The sequence below is a fragment of the Colletotrichum fructicola genome (assembly GCF_000319635.2).
Source record: "Colletotrichum fructicola Nara gc5 chromosome Unknown KSG_Nara_v1_contig10, whole genome shotgun sequence".
NCBI lineage: Eukaryota > Fungi > Ascomycota > Sordariomycetes > Glomerellales > Glomerellaceae > Colletotrichum > Colletotrichum fructicola.
This window is the reverse complement of record NW_027094060.1, coordinates 719,392-743,056: the sequence shown is the minus strand read 5'-3', so window position 1 is coordinate 743,056 and position 23,665 is coordinate 719,392. Positions and strand designations below refer to the sequence as shown.

The following is a 23,665-nucleotide window of genomic DNA, read 5'->3' as shown; positions in this document are numbered from 1 at the left end:
AGTGGTTCCTCTTTAGATCTCCATGTGGGCCACGACGTCCTCACTCATGCGCCGAACCGGGCTCTTCCGGTCCGACACACTGTCATCGTCCTCTTCCTCGTCGTAGTAGAAATGTTCGTCAGTGTAGTCGTCATCTGAGAAGGGGACCAGATCGCCGTCGGCTCCTCGATTCCAGAGGAAGCCGTCGCTTTGCTCCTCGTCGTCCTCATAAGGAGCGACAACCTCAGCATCGCGATCACCAAGCCAGTACTTGGCGCGCTTGTTTGCACTGAGCGCATCAAACTGGGTACTTCGCGGGCGCTTTACAGATCCCGGAAGCGCCGGCTGCAGGCGAGGTGATTGTGATGAGACGACAGGGACGACGCGCACGTAGAGATAAGCGACACGCTTCAAGGCGCGGTTGAAGAAGAAGTAGTGCGCTGCCCATATGGCTGATTCGTCCTCCTCAAAGGGGTCGACATCCGGGTTGTAGCTGAAAACTGTGCATTCGTTGAGGCGCATCTCTTTATCGATCTTGGCCCAACATTGTGGGCCCCAGACCGCCTTGGTCTCGGAAGATGTGGCCTGCTCGACCGGGCGTGCCTCGACATGCGGTCTCACATTCTGCAGGATCGAGTCGAGATTTCCCATGACGCGTCGCAGGTTTCTCTCCCGCTTAAAGTCGCCTGGTCTCAGGACGTGCGAAAAGTCGTAGTGTTGGTGACTCGCATTCAGAGTCGCAATCAGATAAGCGAATGTGCGACGACTTGACAACTCGGATAGGGGGCCGAACGCGCTTGAGTGCGAGAACATTTGCATGTTTGGTGACGTAGCCAACATGGCTTCGCGGTCTGGCGGTGACAGGCTGGCGCCCAGCTTAAGAAGCGCAGCATGTTGTGAGCTCAGGTCCTTGTCGATGTTCTTGTAGAGCTTCTTATCTGAGCCGGTCGATTTCGTCGTGTACAAATCGCATCCGCCGGTAACATTGCAGTCGGGGGTGTTGAAGTTCAGAGCGCCAGTGACGGCGTCGAAATCTTGGAGTGGTAGATACTATGATGGGGGTTAGCATGGCCGCAGAGATGCGACGCGCTGCTGCCTTCCTGTGCAGCAGATTGTGCGCACCTTCATCTTGGGTTGTCGAGGCCGGGCTTCGGGAGACGTGGTGATATGAAGTGTTGGACAGAAGGCATTCGAATGTTGAAGCAGAATGAAGGTACGAAGTCACGAGCTCCCTTGCTGTAGATCCGGGGGCTGTGTTGGCTTATCGCCGGTATCGCGCTGCGATCGGGTTGTGATGGAGCCGTTGGATTCCGTAGTGCTAACGTGTCGGATGATGTCACGGGGGTTCTGAGTCGCGCCAGATAGGAAAGGGGCGGCGGTAGTCGGAAAGGCGGTGTCTCTATGTGCAGAGAATCGGAGTGATGCAGATATACGCGATGAGGCGCAAATGATGCGTCGCGATGATGGGAAGTTGGTATTGATGGCGGAGGTTGCTGTCTGGTTCGTTGGAGGAAGCCGGTAGCCTGCCTGCTCTAGATAAGCTATGGCAAGGTGCGACTCGACACTGTTGATCAGTTCGGTTCGAGTGGTGGAACGGAGGCTAGACGCGATGCGCCTAGTGAGTGATCTGGTCGACAGACATTACTAAATAACGGATGTTTTGGTGAGGTGTTGTTGAAGTCGGGAGACGGAGGGGTAAGGGATGGGGTGACGGAGGAGTTTAAAGCAGAGACCAGGCGGGAGAGGGCGGGAAGGTAGAGTTGGCGGCGGCGGCAGTGGTGCTGTTGCAGCTTCGGCTGATCTGACTGAGGTGCGGTGACGCCTTCCAAGGGCCGCTGGGGTGTACTGGGTGTGGACTATGGCCTGGTGCTGGTCTGTGTCGTGTCGCTGCAGCGGGTTGGCTTCCGGGCTGACAAGGTCCCCGCCCAGTCTGCTGGCACCGTATCCGTAAGGTAAGGTAGGTATTGGCCATACAAGTGCCCAATCGCACTTACATGGCCAGACCGCGAAAGTTGGCAGGCCCATCTGCATTACCATATCAGAGATACGGATGACCATCGACCAGTCCCAAAGATAGGAGCCGAGAGTGGACGGGGGCGGGGCCAACGGGGAGTCTGTGACAAAGCGTATCTTGGTCCTGCTGGGCTGCCGCACTGCCCTGCGACGGCCTGCGTCGTCCTTGGCACCGGATTCGCGGGGGACCGCCTAGGGAGTCGGGGTCCAGTCCCTGTCTGTTTCTTGCTTGTTGGGGACCACCCGTGACCGAGAACAGTCCGCTCCACTCCTCGCCGTGAAAGGGGGGCGCAGCCGGTAATCTCCAGGCGAATGAGATGGCGTCAAGAGGCCACGAGTGAGTGAAGCTGGACGCCCCATCTCGAGACATGACTTCATACAGTCTGAATGCACAATTGCAGCTTCCCATACAACTGACCTTCATTCGCGGCGTAATACTAGTTTTATTAGCAGCTTTGATGCCTTTTCCGGGGTGCAGCTCTCGTCGAGTACCATCGCCGACTCGGGCCCCGTGGTCTGCGTCTGCGACGTGTCTGGGGACGGCTCCAAGCCAACGGGCCTCGCGGATGCTAATCTGCCCAACCTGCACCAATCCATGTATCTTCTCTTGATATTTGCAGAGGATGGTTTTCCATCTTCCAAGATCTATGCACACAAAAGGCCAATCGGGCCCCTCCGTCCGCCATCGCACCTGCTCTGTGCTGTTGTCCCACTGTCGCGCATCGGCCTTGTCGCGCATCGGCCTTGTCGCCCCAACGCCATCTGCCTCTGACTCTGCCACCGACGGTCGATCGGCTTGAACGCCTCAGAGGATGCCCACTTTCTTGAGCGACGACGTGATCTCTTCCGTTTCCTGGATGAATGGCAGAGCGCCCATTAGCCAAATGCTCGTCAAAGCTGCATGCCCTCTTGCAGCCAGTGTCAAGTATATGTGAATTTCGTAGATTGGATCGAGACTCGTTGTCGGGAATCGTGTCGCCATCCATGGGTAGCTACACACTGGAGGCGGGTTACATGATCTTTGTAACCTCGTCCTCGACCTGTGGGATTGGGGGGAGATTGTCAGCCATAAACTTCGCCGGTGGCGCAGCTGCAGGTCATAGTTGTGGAAGCACGCGGTTCAAACCCAACCAAAGCAACATGCAAGCAATATGCAGCAAACGTACCTCCATATCCTCGAGCGAGTCTTGCTGCGATATACACCGTAGCACGTTCTTTTTACTGCTCTCCTGCAGTTCTCCTGCCAACAACAGCTCGTCCAGGATGTAGTATGCTTTCGTGAACGAGAAGATGATATCAAGCTCGCACACGTTTCCGTAGTACTTGTCCATCTGCTCGACGTAGCGGTGGATGATCTCGAGGGTGATCAGTTCGTTGTCTTCGGAGGCGGCACCGGCGATAAAGAAGAGCGAGGCATATCGGCGGTATACGATCTTTGAGTCTGAGGATCGTCAGTTGGTGCTGTCGATACGTATGAAGAGGGGAAACTGACCCTTGTACTCTAAGAAGTTGCACATGCGAGTTCTGCGAGCCAGAACCAGCTGGGAGACGTCCTTGACAATCTTGGCCTTCTCCTTAGGCGACAACGTGGTAAACCACTTTGCCAGACGCTGCAGAGGGGACGTGGTCAGCAATGTAGTCGCCGACGGAATTCGTGTCCAAGGGATGAGATCATACCACTTTGCCCTGACGGGAGAGAAGAATGAGGTATCTGCGCCGTCATTCAGCTATTTTGCTCGGATGCACCAGCAGACAGGGTGATGGGGGAGCATACTGGATGGCCATGATGATGCTTTCACATCACCCAGCAGGGTGGACTAGAAAGATGTTTGGGTCGAGAGATGGTCTTGGGAGATGTTGTGTGGATCTCAATCCAGTGCAGTCCGATGCAGTACGGCGGCTGAGCAGAGCAGACCAAGCAGCAGAGTAAGGTTGGCGACGAACTATTGCACAAGGCGTGGTTCGGTCGTCGATGGTGTTCTTTCCCCCTTGGCGGAAGCCGGGGTCACGTCAGGCTGGGCAGCGCAAGGTGTCAATTCTGGCAGGTGCTGTATCCTCAGGCAGCAGGCATATCCGTAGCTAACGGGACTGGGCCTTCGGCCTTCGGTGAGCCCAGGGAGGCTACAGGGCGCTCGGTGGAAGTCAGCAGCGCGCCACAGTGTGTTAGCCCGCTATGGGAATTCTCGGGTCTGGGTTTTCTCCAGCGGATGTACCCCATGAACCAAAGCCTATCTAGGTCCTTGCAAAACAAGCTTGGTGCTCGGGAGAAGGCGTCCGATGGCTTCGTGCCTCAGATCTTCAGCGTGAGATGTAGGTCTGAGTCGGACAGAGCCAAACCACGACGATTCAAGCAGACAACAGCAGCTCATAGGTCGTGGCCAGTGGGGGGAGATACGCCGCAGCACGCTGAAGTGCATACAAATCTGCCCAGAGGCGCTGACGCGATATGCTACACCCCACTATGCGCCAATGACCTGCACCTCGGAGTCGGGCTCCTGCCGAGTTCACCGCGGAAGAGGAGGGGTGGAAGGTGGGATGGTGAGGGGGAATGTGCGGACAGCGTCTTTAGACAAGGGAAATCGACGATTCTTGTCTTGATTCAGTCATCCATTTTTGTCACTGAGACGACTCGTCGATTCTCCGGCCCGTCTATGAAAAAGGGCACCAATTCCAGCCTCCGACGCCCTTCCCGCTCTTGTCCTAAATTATTCCATTCAAACAAACCACGCTACCAATCGATCAACAAACAAAACATCTTTCCACCTAGGGATCCCAGGTTTCAACATCTTCTAGAAGCCATCCACATACCGGCATTGCATACTCTTCACGACGTCCACACCAGGCACGGCACATTGCACCGCATCTTTCCGATTTATCTCCCACAATAAGCCGAATCTCGCATGCCGTGCGCCAACCATTATTAATTGACCTCTCTGACCTGTGATTACCGACATTACCAAGCCTATCCTTATCGGCACCCTCTCCCCTCAGATTGTTAATCAACCCCTCCAAACTCTAAAAAAAAGTACGGCACCCAGAAAAAAGTGCGACAGGCGTCAAATCGACACCATCATATTGCGCGATAAGGACCCTTCACGACGCAATCTGCTCCGATCGACCAGGTCTCAGAGCCAAATTCAACCTCACGTCTCCCTACGAATATTCTACGACCTCCATAATTACCCGCCCGTCATGACGAAACTAATCCTATCCACGGGGTGCGTTGCATTTTCCCAATTTTTCTTTGATTATTCATACTTGCGCCCTGAAGCTGATTGGTGATCCTCCGCCGCGTGCAGAAACATTGTCTCGGGCGGCCCCTCCATAATCCGCAAACCAGGCGCATACAGATCAAACCTCGAACTCACCAACTCGCTGCGAAGCAACTTTCTCGCTGCTCAGCAGGACTACTCGCCCTACTCGGAGGCATCCCCCATCGACGATGACGAGGCCGACGGAACCCTGAACGGAAACTCGAATGGCTACTCCAACGGCGAGAACGGTCGTTCTGGCCGGCCCCGCCTCGATATCTGGACCGCTCGCGAAGACGGTGCCCTCTACATTCCACGGATAGACTGGTCCTACTCTGGTCTGCAAGAGGAGCCGACAAACTACGATATCACTGTCAAGCTCTTCTTCCTCCCAAACGCGCCTGCTGAAGAACGCGAGCGCTACGTGCAGGAGGCGCTGGACCTCGTCCGGAAGGAACTCGGCGTCACCACGATAGATCTTCTGATCGCCTCATTCCCGGGAATGTCCTTCGAGGGAGATTGTGAGTGGGAGGCTGACAAGCGCAACGCCAGCCAAGGCAACATCGACCAGGAGGCCGCGACGTGGACGGTACTCGAGGACCTGTACCGCCGCGGTGAGGTTAAGGCCCTCGGCATCTCTGAATTCGGCACCGAGAAGCTTGCAAAGTTCATCAAAAAGGTCGATATCCGTCCCGCCGTTGACCAGATCAACACCAAGGACTGCTGTAGCGTGCCGCCCACTCTCGTCAAGCTGGCCAAGACAGAGGGCGTCGAATTGCTTGTCCACACCGACTGCACCGACATTTTGCCTAGCGGCACCCTCCGCGAGCTTCTGGGTCACGGACTGCAGGGCGCTGGCGTCCTCGCTAACCCTCTTGAAGGCGGCGAGGGTCTGTACGGCGACCTCGTGCCGGAATGGGTTGTCAAGTACACGGCTTTCGTCAAGGACCGAGGCGTAATTGAGAACAAGGGATATTTCGCTGGCGCGGAGCTCGTGGAGACCTCCTGAGAGGCTCCTTCTTGTCGTGCTGTTGGGATTAATGATACCATGGCCGAACAATATGGCCTATAGATAAATACTGCATAGCGTTCCTGTGTCTGGCGGACTCTGGGTTTTTCTTGGTGGTTGCACTGAACCCTTCTTGTCTATTAGAGTCTTGGTCTCAAGACATTTTCCACGAACATGATCTATTCCTGGTTCTCGAACGTCCCCAATGTAGCCGAGTGATATGCTTACTCCTTTAGCAAGGCCTCTGCAAGCCGCTTCCCCCTTTCACCTCCAAGATAGATGTCGTCCTCGACGCTCTCCATTCCAATCTCGACAGCCTCCTTGTAGCCCCTGACTACCAAGTCCTCGTCAACGCGCAGGCCGTTCTCCACCAGCGCCAAAATCACACTCCGTATACGCGCAATCTCCCGCATGGTCTCGACATCGATCTGGTCGTTCTGGCTGGAGTAGACGTTGGCGCTCACGCTCTCCTCCATGCGGTTCAGCCCGACTGACTCGGGCATCTCGCTCTCGACATGCTTCGCAATCCAGATGAACCCATTGACGCCGAGCGTGAGGTGAACCTTTGCCGCGCCCCTCGCCGCGTCCATCACCCACTGCTGCCTCTTGGCACGCACCACACCGCCGCCGCCCCCAGTGCCGGTGACCGCGCAGAAGACGCCGTTGCGCAGCTTGCCATACTTCAGAGAACGGGTGTGCAAGCTCGCCGCGCCGTCCTGGTGCAGCTGCTGGACCTCCGCGACGACGAGGTCGCCCTCGGCGAAGAAGGAGCGGATCTGGAGCTCGTCTGTGTCGGTGCGCTTGCGGAGGATGCCGCCGGGCAGGTTGATGGCGGAGATCTGGAGGATGGCGAGCTGCGAGGAGCCGACGTCGACGCGCCAGCGCTTGGCCTGGACCTCGACTATGCGGCCGACGACGAGGTCGCCGATCTCGGGGGTGTAGCGGGCGCGCAGGGGACGGACGGAGAGGAGCTTGTTGGTGCGGGTTACGGTTCCCGCGACGGAGGAGACGATTTCGGTGGTGCTCGGGGTGATGTAGGTGCCGTGGCCTCTGCGTAGGAAGTCAGATTACATATCTCTTCAGAAGTGCATCGGTGCAGTAGAAAGAGAAACGGGGGAGGGGAGGCGGCGCTGCACGAACCTCATCCACTGGGGGTCGTCGGTGATGACTTCACCAGGCGTGACAATCTCGTAGTTGTCGCCGCGGGGGCGCTTAGCTAGGCGAGACATGGAGACATCGCCCTCAATGTCAACGCCGCCATCGGAATCTGAGTCGGAGTCGCTGGGGCGTTGTGCAAGCATTGGCCGTGCCGGTGTGCCTCTCGGGGCGAGGATTGTGATGGGCATTCTGAAGAGAGGACGGCGACGAGGCCGTAGGAGGACGGGACGGGACGGTAATGCTAGATCTCAGTCGGTTCCAGGCGAAATTTGGATTGTCGGGAAATTTTGAGCTCGTTTCTCTCGATTTTAGGCGCCAATCGCAAAGTTCGCTGGGTTTCGTGGGGTATTGTGGTGGTGTTGCGTGGTTGACATTGAAGTGCAAAGAATTTTTGGTGAAGCTATGGAGGGGCAGATCAGAGCATGCGGTTGATGGACCGTCGCCGAGCCACTGCATTTTGGCAACCCAACAACAGAAAAAGTCCCGTCCAGGTGCATAGAATGAATTGTTTTCTTTTACTGAATTGATTACAAGCTAGAGTTCTTCATTCATACATGGGTATATGGTACAGCTCTGTCGCAGCTTTTGAGCGCATCCATACAACATCTGCTCGCTGCACAGATGGCGAGAGGCATGAACAGTCCCTGCAATCGCATGGGAGGGAAATATCTGCCCCAACCGGCGGCATGACTGCTCCCCTGGCGTCTCGTGTTGCGCACTACAGCTGGCTGTCGATGCGACGGCCCTGGGTTGACCTCCGCAACGTCTCTTCTGAGCCTGCCGACGAGTTCATCTCGTGTGTATGTGTATGGGTTGAGTGGTGATTAAAGCTTCCAAGTGCCTTGTTGGCCTGCATCTCATTATCTGAAGAATCTCCAGATTCCCAAGTATGTCAAGCCGATGGAGATGCTGATAATGCCCATCTTGCGACTCTGCATACCGAACTTTGACTTGGACTTGAGGATTAACGGACGGTTCTTTTCGAGTTGGCCCATTCCGGACATGTAGTTGTAGGCTGCAAGACCGAGAAATGCACCGCTTCCTGAATGCAATAACATTAGTATTTTGCCGCCTACAACGGCATGGGAACGCATTGCTCTTACCGACAACTCTGCAGGACATGCAATCATCGCCGCGGTCCTCGCGCAGGAGATCGTCAAGCTTCTCGGGCTTGTCGAGGGTGCCCACGTTGGGGACTTTGTCTCCTCCTCCAAACATGGCTGTTGTGTGGTGCTTGAACTGCCCCAAGAGGTTTGGAAGATCGTCAGGTGTTTTTGCGACCAAAGGCTCCGATGCACCGTACAATCCGGGGAGCTTGAGATGGAAGCAGGGTTGCGTGGCGCGTGATTGGCTGGGAGGAGCCGCTCCCTTGCACTAACATTTAATTTCATCATCGAGCATGTGCGCCATGGCGGGACGGTGGTTCCTGGCAGCTGGAGCTCCCGCCAGCGGCCAAGCACCGACTGTCACCAAGAGGGAGAGCCAGAACCTCCTCCCCCCATACACTTATCAACTACACGGCGCAGCCTCCGATGCCGACCTGACGATGAACGGCGTTATTGAGGCGCTGCACATCTACGATGAGCACAAGTCAGTCATCTCTTGAGGTCGGCCCGTTCAGTGAGATATACTGACACCGCGCAGCCATGCCATCCTGTCGCACACGTACACGGGGCGCCCGCTGTCGGCACAGCATCTCCTACCCCTCTACCTAGAGCATCCTGCGCCGCGCCCGAACGTATTATACCTGCCAAACACAAGTCCTCCGACGCTCGTCTTCAGCCTCAAGCACGCCAACCTCCTCTTCCTGGCGACTTCCTCGTCCGATATCGAGCCTCTCCTCGTCCTCGAGTTCATACACCGCATAATCGATGTGTTTGAAGAGTTCCTTGGTGCTCCCTTGCTGGCGCACAAGATCGAGAGCAACTACGATGTCGTAGCGCAGCTTTTGAACGAGATGTGCGATGCCGGAAACATCAACACCACGGAACCAAATGCGCTGAGGGATTTGGTCGAGGTTGAGGGATGGGTAGGAAAGCTGTTGGGGAGCATCAATTTACCAGGGTAAGAGATACTTTCAAGAGCTCAAGACGAGCCGCATCTGACACTCTGAGCAGGAAGCCTGGAAACTTTGGCACAAGCTTCTCGAATTCGAGCGCACCGTCGATAATTGCACAAAATACTCCGGCCTTACCCTGGCGTCGAGCCAATGTACGACATACCTCCAACGAGATGTACGCAGATATCGTCGAGACTCTTACAGTCACACTTGCTCCTTCGGGGAGACCATTGGCGGCTTTTTCCAATGGAACAATAGCATTCACCTGTAAGGTGTCAGGCGTACCTGACATCGTCATGACATTAACAAGTCCATCGGGCAAACACAACTTGGCGGGTTTTATGGACCTCCCTGTGTTCCACCCATGTGTTCGTCTGGCAAGATGGAAAGAGAGGCCAGGGGAGCTGAGCTTCATACCCCCAGACGGCCGGTTCATCTTGGCTAGCTACGAAGTCGACTTGCTCCCGTTCACAAGCGGCAAGAGTGGCAACATCAGTTCAAATAATCTGAAGTTGCCTGTCAACATTGAGATGAAAACTGGACTAGGACCGACAGGTTCTGATTTCGAGGTTCGGCTTCACGTGAACAAGGTTCTAGGCACAGGAGGTCCGTCTGCACAAAGCCAGTATGGCAGAGGCGGAGGCGGGGCAGGTCGAGGATTCGGAGGTCCCCATGCTGGAACACCTGCGTCGCCGCTGATGGAAGATCTCATCGTTACGGTGCCGTTGCCAGTTGAGGTTAGAAACCTCCCGGAATTGCGGCCTAGCAAGGGAGACGCGAGCTTCAGTCCTGGTGAGAAGGTTCTGGAGTGGCACATTCCTACAAAGGAGCTGTCAGTCGGCACTTCTTACTTCGGTCTTAGGTGTACAGTTGTTGGCCAGCTGCCTGACGATGAGGACGATGAGCTGGACCCTACTGGATTCGGATTCGGGAAGTCGTATGCCTACGATGAACCCTATCAAGCAACAAGCCCCGTCAGGGCAAAGAAGACGACGGAAAAGGCTTTCGACGAGAAAGACGCGAAGAAAGTGGCGCAAAATAAGATGCTGATGCCCAGCTCAGCCTCGGTGAGCTTCTCAGTGAAGGGTTGGCTACCGAGTGGTCTTAAAGTGGAAAGCATTTTGATTGACCCTCGCAAGAGCAAAGGCCTGGGAGAGGGTGTTAAACCATACAAAGGAGTCAAGTACTTGACCGTCAGCAAGGGCGGTGTAGAAACGCGATGTTAGTCGGCAGGGTCAGGCGAAAATAATGACTTAGGGTTGAAAAACATTGGTTATTTCACATGCTTCTCGATCAATGACTCTGTTAGCTTAACGGCTAGTCGGGCACTAAGGTAGAAGACATATCAAGATGGCAACGGTGATTGACACTGCTGTTGCTTCTGACGCAATCTAGCCATGTGCTTCAATGTCTGGTGCCTCAATCGAAGAGCTATGACTCTTCAAGACTCGGCATCCAACAAGGAATCTACAGATCTCCATCGCATCGGGCCCCCCTGGGCCCTGAAATGATCTGCTGAGCATCTGCTGACGTGCCCCGCCCGGCGCAGCGGAACCCAGAAAACGCGCTGTAAGAGGTCGTCTTCAGCGTGCAATCGCGGGGTACTCCAGCGAGAGGTCCATCGGCCTCGGGACTTCGGTTAGGGGCGGCCACTTGGAGCATCCGCCAATTCCATCTGGCGTCATGGCATTGAACGCCACTACCACGTTCCCTATGCCGCCCGTGGCTTAGGTTGGCTGTGTGACATTTGACGGTCTGGTTCGCGCAAACTTGAGACTCGTCTACTTTTTTGTTCCCTCTCCTACTTCTCTCCCTCTTAGTCCTTCTAGGCTCTTTGTGCTTGCTTCAAAATTCGCATGGGAGTTGTCGACACAAGCTCATGTTGGCGATAATCTAGCTCCCCAGCTTGTAATCGGCTGGCGCCACTGGCCATGACAGCTCCCGGAGCTCACTCCCTCCGCCGAGGCGGCCAACGCATATGGGCTGATGGGCTCGGCTGCCTCGGCAGAAGATGTAATGCGACGACGACACATACGATAGACATTGCTTCCAGGAGTAGTCGGCGGCATGCCTCGACGCAAGGAAAGCGGCCGCGGACGGCGCTGTTCTTTCCAGGTCAGTGGACATGAAGCGAGGAGGGGAACGGAAAGAGGGGCGAACTCGTCTTTGCTGGCGACGGATGAGCTGACGTTACACCGCGCAGGCCAAGGAGTACAGAAGGTCGGCATGATCACACCATGGCTCGAAGCCTTCCCCACGACGGCGAAGCCCATCCTGGAGGAGATTGATCACTACATGGGCTACAAGCTCTCTGACATCATCGCCAACGGGCCCGGCAAGCTGCTTACGAAGACTCCCAACGCCCAGCCCGCCATCATGGCGACCTCGATCCTCATCCTCCGCATCCTGGAGCGCGAGTTCGGCTTCGACATTCCACAGCGAGTTGACGTCACTCTTGGGCATTCGCTGGGAGAATTCGCGGCGCTGGTGGCGGGCGGATACCTCGAGTTCGAAGACAGCTTATATCTGGTGCGCAAGCGGGCCGAGGCCATGCATGAGGCGACAAGGCGCGCTGTGGACGAATACGGTGGAGAGTACGGCATGGTGGCTATTGTAACAGAACCGGAGTACTTGAAGGGCCTGATCGAGGCTATACACGACTTTGTGGGACACTCGAGCGCGGGATCCAAGGGGGAGAGCTCGGAAGACGTCCCGCCGATAGAGCAGGTGCTCATTGCGAACATCAACAGCAAGAACCAAATCGTGTTGAGCGGCAACATTGAGCGGATCAAGACTCTTGCGACACACGTCAGGCAGTTCTTGGGGCATGACCCGCGCGCCGTGCGATTGAACAGCGACAGCCCGTTTCACAGCCCGATCATGAAGCCTGCGGTCTCGGTTGTGAAGAGCATTCTGAACAAAAAGAGCAGGGTCAAGGGGCGTGAAGGGGAGGATATTATCACATTCCCGGGCAAGCTGCCCTGTATAAGCAATGTCAGCGCGAGGCCGTTCGAGAGCAAGGAGGACGTGAAGGATCTCCTAGCGCGGCAGTGTCTAGAGACGGTGAGGTGGTGGGACAGTATCAAATATCTCGACCAGGAGGAGAAAGTGAGGCGGTGGATTGGTATCGGGCCCGGCAAGGTCGGACGCAACCTCGTCGGGAAAGAGGTGGGCATGAGAGGAAAGGACTCGGTCAAAGGCGGTGGCGTATGGGCCATCACCGACCCGAACGAGATCGAAGAAGTGCTGAAGGGACTCGAGGATACGGAGCATTGGTCGGACGACGATGCCGAATGAGGATCTATAATGTCTTTATGCGGAATATGGGGTTTATTGGTCTGGCGCTTTCGTTACCAAGCACGAGTACGAGAGCTCGTCTCATGGTCCATCTTTACCAGCTTGTATGATGGTTACTGGAGTAATGGATTTTCTTTACAATATGTAACTCTATTTTACCAGAAAGTCTACAATATGCTGACTGCTGCAAAACACATATTTGACCACCAGAGGCGATTTTGTTAATATTGACATTGCTCCGAGTGCTAGCTACGCAGCGGCAGCCGTTGAAGATCCGTTGCCTTTCCTCCCACAGCGACCCCTGACATCGATGCGGGGCACTCGGGGGACCCAAAAATCAATTAAGCTCCCGCCGACACCACAGCTAAGGTACCTACCTACCCCAGCTATCCAATCTCCAACCGTCCTCTGCGACGACGTTCGACCTCTAGCATACCGTGTCCATCAACCGCATTGCGCATCTTCCGCCGCAAATTCAGCGCCAACCGAAACCAGCACAGCGCAAGGAAGCACAGCGAATGTGGCTATGGCGACCGCGATCCCCTCAATAGCCTGCATAGGCATCATCGGCCGCAACGTACGTCCAACTCGCAGACAGACCACCCCCTCCGCATGCTCCAGAGCTCTTCCTCAAACTGCCCATCCTTGGCTGGAGCTCTTTGGCAGGGACAACACTTGCTGACGAGAGCAACAGAATAACCCCCTCCACATCTCCATATTCCCTTCGTACAACCCGTCAACAAACACCTTCGCCCCGATCCGCACGCCCCTCCAGTTCTCCCTCCTCCTCTCCTCGACCTTAGATATCTTTGAACTACGACACAACGCAAGCGGGCCCAACGCTGCAGGTGCTCCCAGTGGGGGCTCCGGTCTCTCAGGCGAGGTCGGCCTCCTCCACGCGGTTGACGAGCGGCTCGCCGCGTACGGCTGGGAAACGAACACGGGCGTCAAGATCGTCGTCGTCGTGGACATGCGCGGGCGGAGGGTCGGCGGCGGCGGCGACGCCGCTGCGGCTTCTGCCAAAGGACGGGGAGCTGTCGGGCTTCGTGAGCAGGAGTTGCGGGTCGTGTTCAGGGCGGTGCAGAGCGCCTACGTCAGGTTGCTGCAGAACCCCTTTTATGAGCCCGACGAGCACTCGCCGGTGTCTGGACGCGGGGGCAGGGTGATCAAGAGCAAGAAGTTCGAGGGGGATGTACGGAGAATTGGTGAGGCATGGACGCCTGGCGTCACGACGCTGTGAGGCGGTTGGAAAGCTTCCAGGATGAGGAGTTTATGGCGTTTCTAAGACCGGAGGTACTGTAAATCGAATTGCGAGTCTATGTTGTCGGGCCAGGTTCTCCTGGCGGCGTTGTAAGATATCTATCACGAGACTCAAAGGTCTATATCGCCCGATGCGACGGGCGCGTGCGTGGGCCCAGCGTCGCCAAAATGCTATGCTATGCGCCGGTATATGCTATCCTAAATCATGGATATTCCAAACAACCAAAAACTTCACCTCCCACTGGACTGCTCGACCCTGCGCTCCGCCTCCTCCAAAGCTTCTCGTCTTTCGATAACGAGCTTGTCGGTACCGAACGGTCCGTCAACAGGCCTCGACGGACCCATCATGGCATCCGCCTGTCTGGCGCGCGGCGGCAGAGGCCCGTCCTTCTTGGGTTTGGATGGCAAGGAGTTCTCCCAGTGCCGCGATGCCCGGGGCACAGGAGTCCACCACTCCCCAGGTGAACCTCCTCGAGCATGCCATGCCTCGCTACACAGCTCCCATAGTCTGCTTGCCGCACGACGGTACGCAAACCGCTCGTCTTCACCCGTAAACGCTGCCGTGTTGCTGAAGTTGGGGCTCCCGCCGCCGCCACCAACGTGACCCAGCTTGCCAAAGTCGGAGTCTTGGTCGGGATCATACTTGGCCGTCGGGAGTTCCGTGTCGTAGAAGGAGATGTTGGGTCTGAACGGCGCCGCGGAGTCCTGGTAAACCTCGGCGATCGTCTCAGAGTGGATCGCGTCAGAGTCGACGACCTCCTCCCCGGCGGCGGCAGTAATCGCCACGGCTTCCTCCTGGGCGCGGATGTCTGGGAAGAAGAGGTCGTCGGGCCCCGTTTGGGCGCGGACGAACAACTTGCACCTTGCTTCGTAGAGGGCGTCTAGGAGCGTGATGAAGCGGCGGGCTTCGTTCTTCTGCAGGGCCGTGAGGGTAGGGACATTGTCGATGATGAAGGTGTGGTAGGTCGAGGCCATGGTTACGTAGTCGGCCGGGCCGAGGGTAGCGACGAGGGCGTCAAAATCCCAGTAGACTACGCCGCCGTATTGGCGGGGGATGGGGATTGTGCGGCCGTAGACTGTCAGCGTTGCTGAGGACCATGGGTGGGAGAGGTGCTGGGCTAGGGCGGTTGTCCAAGGGGTTGTGTCGGGCGTGAGGAGGAAGTACTTGGAAGGTGTTGATGTTTCTAGTGATGTTAGTCTGGTAACTTGATTAAGATAGGACGCATTGGTGCAAGTTTGAGTAAAGATGATGAGGTGGGTGGGTATTGAGTTGCATGAAAAGGGGATCGTATGCATAATTTAAGGCCAGTAAAGGCAACAAACATACCGTCTTTGGGCTCCTTCTTAGCCAGCTCCTCCCCGCCTATAAAGCCAGCTACAGGGGCCTCGACTGCAATAGTCTCATCAGTTTCTCGACGTCTAAAGTCCGTTGCCCCTTCCATGTGCCAAAAGTCGCATCGCGCCTTCAACACTTCCAGAAAAGCTGCAAAGTCGTTTTGACTGTGGAGAGTAGCCTTGGATCGCGCGCCACCAAGAAAGAGACTCTTCAGGAACCCGTCTGACGGAGGAACAGTGTACTCGACACCGATGGCCTTCTGTAGCTCCTCAGGCATGCGGTTGGATGATGCGATGAGGACCCCGCCGAGGTGGAAGAAGGCTATGAACAGGTGGGACAGGATCTTACTTGCTGCCCTGTCCGGAAGCTGGAACTCATCCAGGAACAGGATCGGAGACTCCTCGGCAAGTTTCTTGGCGAGCCAGAGCATGGAGTACTCCTTTTCGTTGCCGCTTAGCTCTGGGTGAGACTGGCGGAACTTCTCGAGCTGTGAGAATGTGTAGACCATAAACGTGTTGAAGTGCCACCGCCTCTTCTTCTCTGTCGGCAGGCCCTGAGCCAGCAGATCTATCAACATTGACTTGCCGACGCCGACTTCGCCTGAGAGGAAGAGGCCCCTGGGGGAATTGATGGTGATGGCGCCCTCAAGGCTGGTCATGACTCTGACGAGAGCCATCGGGTTGGGGTCTTTCGTCTCGGGCATGATTTTCTTTGACACATGCTTGAACAGCGGGTTATCCCATATGGGATGGTTTGGCATGGCCAATCTTGCAGCGGCCTCTTCGGGGTCCTGAGCCTCGGGGATGTCGGCTACTTGCTTCAGGCGCTCCCGATAGTCCTCTTCCGGGGCGTAGTCTTTCAAACGGGTATACAGTTTTTGAAGATGGATAGCCAGCCGGTGTTGAGAGGGGTCTGGGGCGAGAAGTTTGGTGGAGATGAGGGTGCGGTATTTGACGAGCGGGTCGGTGATGGCCATGGCAGTTGAGTACTGGCGACCCATGAGGGCCACCTTGGCCGAGTTGAGTCTCATTTTCCTCGTTATCATAATCATTGTCGTTGACGGTTGTGTTGATAAAGAAAAGACAGCTAATAAGAAAACCTGTACAAGCCGCACAAAGGATGCTGCGGTGTGAAAGAGCTAGTGAAAGCTACTGGCGCGTGTCCCGTGCAATATCACTGGCCAGTATGAAGGCATATATGTCGCCTGCCTTCTGTGAAGTTCTAGGAACTTAGGAAATTGAAGTCGGAGGACAGCTCGGCTCCAAATCCCCAGCTCGGGACTAAGTTTCAGAGGAAACCAAATGTGCAGACTACCTTGGAAGTCCACTTATGGCGATTTAGGCCAAGTGTAACCCGTTTACTACACTGATGGCCTGATCCAAAGAAATATGAAATCAGCTGTGAGTCCTTCTCTTAGCATCCTGGCAGCTCAGGTTGATCGGCGATATACCTCCGGTTGACAACAGGACCGAGCCAGTTCGCATGTAAGTCCCGTCTGGCCTTTTTCGAAATGGTGTTAAAAACCGGGTTGCTCATTGGCTACGTTGAACCATGGATAGCATAAGCAGGGCTCTCACCAGAAGCATTCCCCGGAGATTGTGAGTTGGTTGCGAGTCAACAGACTTCGGGCGGAATGTTCCACAGAGGCGTAGATGGGGCAGGATGACGATGAGATTGACATCGACTGACCCTCGTAGTCTCAAGGTTTCCGTTACTTGAGCGAGGGTTATTTGAGCTGTTAAACTGTATGCCTCAGGTCCTGGGGGAATGATAGAGAGTCTGAGTTGGTGGATATTTCCTTTTGTATCCAGACATCAGAATGTTTCTATCTGCGGCCAGTGTCCCGTCAGTTCCCGAGGGCCGACACTGGGAGTGACGTTGTTGACTTGGTTTCCATGGCTCCACTAAGGGTCCCTATTTTCTTCCAATGCGGCGATTCAGTAGGCTCCAGTACGATCGCAGAGTCGGCCAATCAGAGACGTTCATCAGGCCAGACGCACCACGCCAAAGCAGGTACGTACCGGAACCGGGACCAACGCGCTGGAAGTATCTCAGTGCTCCTGGTGCCCCTTCCGCCGCCTCAGCTGGCACGGCTGCACAGCTGCAGAGAGCCTGCACGCCGCACCACTGGGGAGCCACTTGGAGCCGCCTGGAGCCAATGAGGCCTGACAAACCGCTCCCGACTTCAGTGAGGTGAGTGAGAGGTGAGAGGTGAGCTACTCTTAGCACCACCCAGAGCTGGTGCTGGTGGTCCGTGCTTGGCAGATGCAGCAACCTTGTGTTTTTTTCGACAAGACCCAATCGATTGATGCTTCGTCACTCTCACATATTTGCTAAATCCGCTTTGGAGTCTGCCACCTACGTCCCTGGCACTCCGCTTTCCCTAACAATACCTTAGGCCGCAGAATTCATCCTCGAAATGTTTTTCTGATCCTCCTCCATCAACCGAATCGAACATCATCACCCTCCACGGCGACCCCGAATACCACCACCCCCTTCGCGCCCGGTCGCTCGAAACATCACCATGTTTTCTCCCTCCGCGAGCGAAGGCGGCCCTGCCACCGCCACGCGAAGCAGAAGACGCCAGCGGCCCGTCAGCAATGAGAGTCTCGCTCAACAACCCAAGGCCAAGCGCCAGCGTCTCCCTCTGACCGAACAGACCTTCACCAACCCCGATGTATCGAACGCGCCTGCCCCGGAGATGTACGAGGTCAAGTCCGACAAAGTTGCGACGCTCGACGTGCGGCAAGACGGCATCGAAAACCACCACCCCATCACGCCCACGCCGAGGAAGGAGCTCAGCATGCGCGCGAAAAAGCCCAAGGGCGGCGAAAGACCTACCAAGGGTGATGGAAGCGTTGTTTTGGTAGGTCTCACCTCGGTCGCATTGCGTCCTCGACGGCTGCTAACCATTTTCCAGACGACGAATAACGCCTACACCGTGAGCAAACTCCCTGCACTTCCAGACCGCATCCGTGCGGATGCTTCAGGTACGTTCTCTACAATTTACGCGCCCATTACCACCTAACCCTCCGTGAAGCTCAGCAACATGGCGATGTTTTCTCGAACGGATACGCCCTTAGCTTGACCCATACACACGCCATCGTCTGGCCATACACGAACCCTACCCAATCCCCCGAGACATTCACCTTCACTCTCCCATATCCCTCGAAGCACACTTCAGAACCTCTTCCATTGGGCTGTCTCGTGTCGCCTTCAGCTTCCTCTACAGAGCCGGGCCTGGTGGTTGTCATGCCCGTGAGTGGAAAAATTGCGTACTGGGAGTCCATCTCGAGCGCGGCAACCCTGGATTTCATCCGCCAACAACGACATGGTGTGGAGGGATCAATATCTGGCATGTACTCGGGCGAGAGAGTCATTCAGATCACCAACGCTGAGTCCGCCGGGTTCGTCCTTGCCTTTACGAGCGGCAGGCTGGCGTACATGAGCGTTCGCGACGGACACGGCCGACCCACGATTTCGGTCCAATTCCTCCGCACGAGCCTGGGACCCGCGGCTGGAGGACTTCTCGGAAGCATTCGCCATGCTCTTACGCACACCGCTGGCCGCGGGGATATTGCCGCCGTAAGAGCAGAACGCACTACTCGCGTCGGCGAACGCAATGTTGTTGCTGCTACTCTGAAGGGGAGGCTGCACGCATGGAGGATCCATCGCGGAGGACACCACGACACGATTGTTGAGGCGGACATGCAAGAAGAGATCATCGACGCTATTCGCGAAGTTGACCCATCGAGCGGAGAATTCCACCACGACACATTCGAGGTTGTCGACCTTGCGTTTGTGCCAAAGGGCTTGGACGCCAAGTACCGGGACATGAGCAGGCTCAGTAATGCCATGGCCTCAGACGACATCAACTTGCAGCACCTCGTCTTGCTTGTCAGTCTTACAAAGAAGAAAGAGTCGCACTACTCTCTGGTTGAAGTCATCCTCTCGCCCTCCTCAGCGCAGGTTGGTATGGTCCGGCCCATCACCTCATACAAGGTGCGCTACAGCCCGGCGAACCCACTGCAGGCCGCAAGACCTCGCCTGTACCTTCCCCGGCCCGCTCTGGTTGCTTTCGTTGTGTTCGGCAAGGCAGTTGTTGTCGCGTCAATTGGTGTTCCCCCGGAGTCACCCGACTCGCAGCTCCAAGAGGATAATCACATCATTCCTCCTACGTATGAAGATGTGATCACCCTCTCCGACAACAACCAATCAGAGATTCTCGGTTCGGGCTTTGAAGAGCCTCAGAACGGCAGCGAAGAATCAAGAAGCCAGCGCCAAAAAACCAAGAACCCATCAGTCGTTCTCATCGTGCGTGGTACAGGCGTTGTGCGATTGATGACAACAGACATAGACAGATTCGGCAGTGACAAGCCCCCAAAAGTCACACCGAAGAGCAAGCTAGAGCAAGCCGTTTTCTTCGGCAACAAGACAGATACCCCATTGGTTTTCGATGGAAGGAAAGGAGTCCAGTTCTCAGACAACGAAATGGCGGAAGCTGCACTACAGTTGAGCCATGAGATTATGAGCTCATCAACACCGCACATCTCGACAGTACCGGCATCTCTGGAAGACAACCTCAGCAACCGCGTGATCGCCCTGGAACGCTTGATGGCTCATCTGAAGCACACGAAGGTCAACTTGGACAGGCGGACCCGATGGCTTTTGCTTTCTCATGCTGAGAAGATGATGGTCGCCACTATTCTCTGGAAGAAGCACGAGGTTTTTACGAATGAACGACATGCAAACGATAAGAAGGATTTGGTCGCAGAAATCGTTGAGTTCATCCACCAAGACGACAAGACGACCCCCAACCGGAACGTTGGAGAGCTTGACCGAGTGAGACACTGGTTCATTCATGACGTGGGCAGACTAGAGATCTTCATTGCTTGGGCATATGAAGTGATCAAGTACATGTACAAGGATCATTTGATGGATGATGTTCGCATCACTCGTCTCATGTACGAGGCTCAGCAGGTGAACTTGGTGGCGCTCATGACAGCTTTGAACTACCGACAAGAAAGATTGGCTTTCTACGGACTTGAGGATGAGGAGCTGGACTTTGGTATCCTTCGTGACAATTACGAAGGCCTTTCTGAGCCATGGACCGGCTGCCACTACATCACAAACAACCTCAAGCGGTTGCTTGAGTTGAGCCACACATGGCTTGAACAGTACTACCCACCGAAGGAAAAGACCAAGGACAAGTCTAAGCAACCGGACCCTGCTCTACTTGAGAAGATCAACAAGGAGATTTCTAATCTGACCGACCAGTACTTGGTGTCTCTGCTCGAGGCCTCTCGGTGGAATTCCGCTCAACTCGACGCCAAGACACAAAAATGGTCGGAACACTTGTCGAAGCTTTACGATTCCGATCGTAACGACAAGGTACTTTCACTTTTGCGACTTGGCAAGTGGGACGAGAGCATCAACATTGCCGAGAAGCATCGCTGTTGGAGGGCCCTTGCTTTGGCTATGATCGAGCAAATCAATTCTCTTAGGACAGAGGCTACTATTTCGCGATCACAAGTCGAGGCTCGCGAACTCACCAACAAGGCCGAGGCGAGGGAAAAGCAGATTGGCCAATACTTCGATAAGTACGGAGAGGCCTTCGCTTTTCCTATGTACGAGATCTTGTTGGACGGTGCCGGCGTACAGGCAGTCCTCGACTTCCAGTACGACAACCATGCGTACAGGACGAAGTTCCTCCGCCAGAAGCCTGAGCTCGCCAGAATATCTTGGATCAACGACGTCCAAGGCGAGGACGACATCGACCATGCTGCGGAGACTCTACTTAACCTCGGCCTGACCCGCGAGCAACAAGTCTGGAACAAGAAGATTGAGCTCAGTCTTGGCAAGCTTGCGCTGCTGGCTGAGTCTCCAGAGCCCTCAACTCCCGACCTCTTCGGACTCAAGCGAGCAGCCAGCAGCGATATCAAAGAACCCAAGAACGACGAGAAGCTGGATACCATCGACAACCAACTTGGGCTGATCAGGATTCAGGACCAGTTGTATGCGCAGGTCTTCCCTTCAATTCAAACGGCTGTCGACGAGACGGCCGAGGTCCAGCTTGCGATGGAAAACCATTGTGTGCAGATTCCCAAGAAGCAGAAGGCTCTGATTCAAGTCTTTGAGAACAGCATGCGCCGACTCGTTAGGCATGAGGCGCTCGATGCTCTGTCTCTCATCGATCTGCTTACACTCATCAACCTTCCGGCTGAGACCGCTGCTGAGATCGCAGACCCCTTCTACCTGGCCCTTCTGGCCGCTTCGTACGGCCTCAATGGCGAGGAGCTCAAGGAGGCCAAGCGTCTCATCTGGAGACGATGCTTCATCCGAGACGACTGGACGAAGATCAACGACACCCAATTGAAGGACGACTCGGCTGTGGAAGAGAAGATCACAAGCACGACACTCTTCAGCGCATTTGCCTCTTGCTACCAGCATCGTGAGTGTTTCCACCTTAACAAACCGTATCCCCATGCTAACAATGCAACAGAGACAATTGACAACCCGTTCCAGCCCTTCCGGCCATCGGACGCGCTTGGCGCCTTCACCGAGGACCTGGACTCTCGTTTCGACATTATGGAAAAGTCGTACAGGGACAAGCTCCTCGACGCCATGAAGTGGGAGGACTCCGTGTTGCGCAAGTACATAGAGAAGGCGCGTCTGGAGGAATGGACCCGCACGACGGCCGAGTCGGCCGAAGCGCTGGTTGCGGAAACCGTGGACGAAGCCACGCGGGCTGCCACCGAGGAGCTTCCGGATCAGCACACGAACGGAAAAGCGAACGGCATCCACTGAGACGCGCACCGGGTTGTGGGAGTAGGCTAGCTAGCTAGCCACACATGTCATCCCGTACGATGAAGACTTATTTCTTTGTTTTGCTAATGTTGGGGTTGTTTGTATTAAAGCCTTCAGGGCTTCATTGGGGTTGTCTCGCCTCCACGGTGCCACGGCACGAGGCCACATTTTTTTGTTTCGTACACTTTAACTACACACATTCATGATGACATTGGGATGGATGGCATGGGAGGCGGGGATGGGTTGGGGTTATCCAGGGGGGTTTCCCTCTCTTTTTTCCAATAGGCTCTCTCTCTATTTTCTTTGAAAGAAAAAAGAACACACACACACACACAAAGACAAGGAACGAAACATCAGATATCATCAACAGCAAACGCGTAAGAGAACAAAAGTGTGGGTCGGGCGCTACTTTTTTGGTGTTTTGGGAGACAGGTATCTGTCAAGTAATTCAATCTAGAAGAACCTTTCCTCGTTTCGTTGACGGGATCTGGGATATAAAAGCTGCTGTAACCTGTTTGTACATCATTCCAGATTTTGATTATCGTCGTCTGCGTGTTATATGTGTCAACACTGATGTTGCTAATGGCCGTTTGACGTGTGACGACATCTGTTTGCGACTTGCAGTTGTGGCCATAGTACCTACTATATCTGAGGACGTTTTGAAGCGGTGGGTTTTGTTGCGTGGTCTGTCCATCCTTCTATCCCTAGGACTTTGACTCTCCACGACTAAGCGGAAGCTCTGACCAGATTAAGTGGGCGTCGGTTCTACGTCTCACAAGTTTCTGTACCAAACGATGTACGTCTTAAAGGGTCCAGTCCATATATCTTGTGTTTCTCAGAGATGGCATGTTTCGAGAGATCGGATGCGGAGTGGGAGACAGACAATATGGAGCTAGCTTTTGGAAAGCTTTCTTGCACGTTTTTCTGTTGAGGTCTGAGACGGCGGACGGAGACGGAGGGCATGGATGGGAAAGTTTGCCGTGTTCGCTCTCGCGGTCGAAGTGCGATAATTCCGGCAGGGGAAAAATCGGAGGACCGATGCTCACTCTGCAAGCATATCCTTTTCCTCTCCCACCACCTTGCTTTCGCCGGTTTTACCATCCGGCAACTTTGACAAGACGAGGCACGATTCATGCCGCCGTTGGGAGGAGAGAGGGGGTTGAGTTAGGGAGGCGAAAAAATATGAGAAACGCGTTGCGCGCGCGCAGAGATGCAGATACGTCATTCACATGGATGAGAGAGCAAGCTGCGCCCGTGCCGAGGAGAATGAAAGGCGCTCTATCCTTGGGCGGGCATTACTCACCGCGGCGGGACTGTGGCTTTCTTGAGACATGACTTGCTAACTTTAAGAGTGTGTCTTGTCAGCGAGCTTGATTCGTCACGGGCGAGTATTGGTGCGGCGTTAGCTTCGTCGTGTAAGTTACGGTCACGACGGGGAGCGAGACATGCAGTATTCGCTAGATGTCGTCGAGAGGATGGTGCTATGGGTTTTCTTA

General features: G+C 55.2%; 9 protein-coding genes across 9 annotated transcripts; 4 read left to right on the top strand and 5 right to left on the bottom strand.

Annotated features, from left to right (window-relative positions):
• Positions 1-12: 12 nt before the first annotated feature.
• Positions 13-1,107, bottom strand: maf1 (Repressor of RNA polymerase III transcription maf1; the record flags this gene model as incomplete). The annotated part of the gene is made up of 2 exons (XM_032020487.1): positions 13-1,029; positions 1,102-1,107. 2 exons carry the CDS (start codon positions 1,105-1,107, stop codon positions 13-15), a joined length of 1,023 nt encoding a protein of 340 aa, XP_031882503.1.
• Positions 1,108-2,797: 1,690 nt separating this feature from the next.
• Positions 2,798-3,777, bottom strand: vas2 (AP-1 complex subunit sigma-1; the record flags this gene model as incomplete). The annotated part of the gene is made up of 5 exons (XM_066153308.1): positions 2,798-2,845; positions 3,159-3,433; positions 3,485-3,602; positions 3,670-3,703; positions 3,767-3,777. The coding sequence occupies 5 exons, from the start codon at positions 3,775-3,777 to the stop codon at positions 2,798-2,800; spliced, it is 486 nt and encodes a 161-aa protein (XP_066007226.1).
• A 1,407-nt stretch (positions 3,778-5,184) lies between these two features.
• CGGC5_v015719 (putative glutamate--cysteine ligase regulatory subunit) lies at positions 5,185-6,252 on the top strand (the record flags this gene model as incomplete). Its single annotated transcript, XM_032020489.1, has 2 exons — positions 5,185-5,210; positions 5,292-6,252. The coding sequence occupies 2 exons, from the start codon at positions 5,185-5,187 to the stop codon at positions 6,250-6,252; spliced, it is 987 nt and encodes a 328-aa protein (XP_031882501.1).
• Positions 6,253-6,476: 224 nt separating this feature from the next.
• On the bottom strand, positions 6,477-7,598 carry rrp4 (Exosome complex component rrp4; the record flags this gene model as incomplete). The annotated part of the gene is made up of 2 exons (XM_032020490.1): positions 6,477-7,302; positions 7,393-7,598. The coding sequence occupies 2 exons, from the start codon at positions 7,596-7,598 to the stop codon at positions 6,477-6,479; spliced, it is 1,032 nt and encodes a 343-aa protein (XP_031882500.1).
• A 672-nt stretch (positions 7,599-8,270) lies between these two features.
• CGGC5_v015717 (Uncharacterized protein) lies at positions 8,271-8,628 on the bottom strand (the record flags this gene model as incomplete). Its single annotated transcript, XM_032020491.1, has 2 exons — positions 8,271-8,452; positions 8,514-8,628. The coding sequence occupies 2 exons, from the start codon at positions 8,626-8,628 to the stop codon at positions 8,271-8,273; spliced, it is 297 nt and encodes a 98-aa protein (XP_031882505.1).
• Positions 8,629-8,818: 190 nt separating this feature from the next.
• Positions 8,819-12,766, top strand: fabD (Malonyl CoA-acyl carrier protein transacylase; the record flags this gene model as incomplete). Its single annotated transcript, XM_032020492.1, has 6 exons — positions 8,819-9,000; positions 9,055-9,474; positions 9,528-9,736; positions 9,893-10,690; positions 11,510-11,584; positions 11,673-12,766. The coding sequence occupies 6 exons, from the start codon at positions 8,819-8,821 to the stop codon at positions 12,764-12,766; spliced, it is 2,778 nt and encodes a 925-aa protein (XP_031882504.1).
• A 526-nt stretch (positions 12,767-13,292) lies between these two features.
• On the top strand, positions 13,293-14,006 carry trappc2l (Trafficking protein particle complex subunit 2-like protein; the record flags this gene model as incomplete). The annotated part of the gene is made up of 2 exons (XM_032020494.1): positions 13,293-13,343; positions 13,461-14,006. 2 exons carry the CDS (start codon positions 13,293-13,295, stop codon positions 14,004-14,006), a joined length of 597 nt encoding a protein of 198 aa, XP_031882341.1.
• A 251-nt stretch (positions 14,007-14,257) lies between these two features.
• On the bottom strand, positions 14,258-16,392 carry CGGC5_v015714 (Lactation elevated protein 1-like protein B; the record flags this gene model as incomplete). Its single annotated transcript, XM_032020495.1, has 2 exons — positions 14,258-15,210; positions 15,354-16,392. 2 exons carry the CDS (start codon positions 16,390-16,392, stop codon positions 14,258-14,260), a joined length of 1,992 nt encoding a protein of 663 aa, XP_031882394.1.
• A 1,494-nt stretch (positions 16,393-17,886) lies between these two features.
• Positions 17,887-22,169, top strand: NUP133 (Nucleoporin NUP133; the record flags this gene model as incomplete). Its single annotated transcript, XM_032020496.1, has 4 exons — positions 17,887-18,228; positions 18,283-18,352; positions 18,403-21,813; positions 21,865-22,169. 4 exons carry the CDS (start codon positions 17,887-17,889, stop codon positions 22,167-22,169), a joined length of 4,128 nt encoding a protein of 1,375 aa, XP_031882395.1.
• Positions 22,170-23,665: the final 1,496 nt, after the last annotated feature.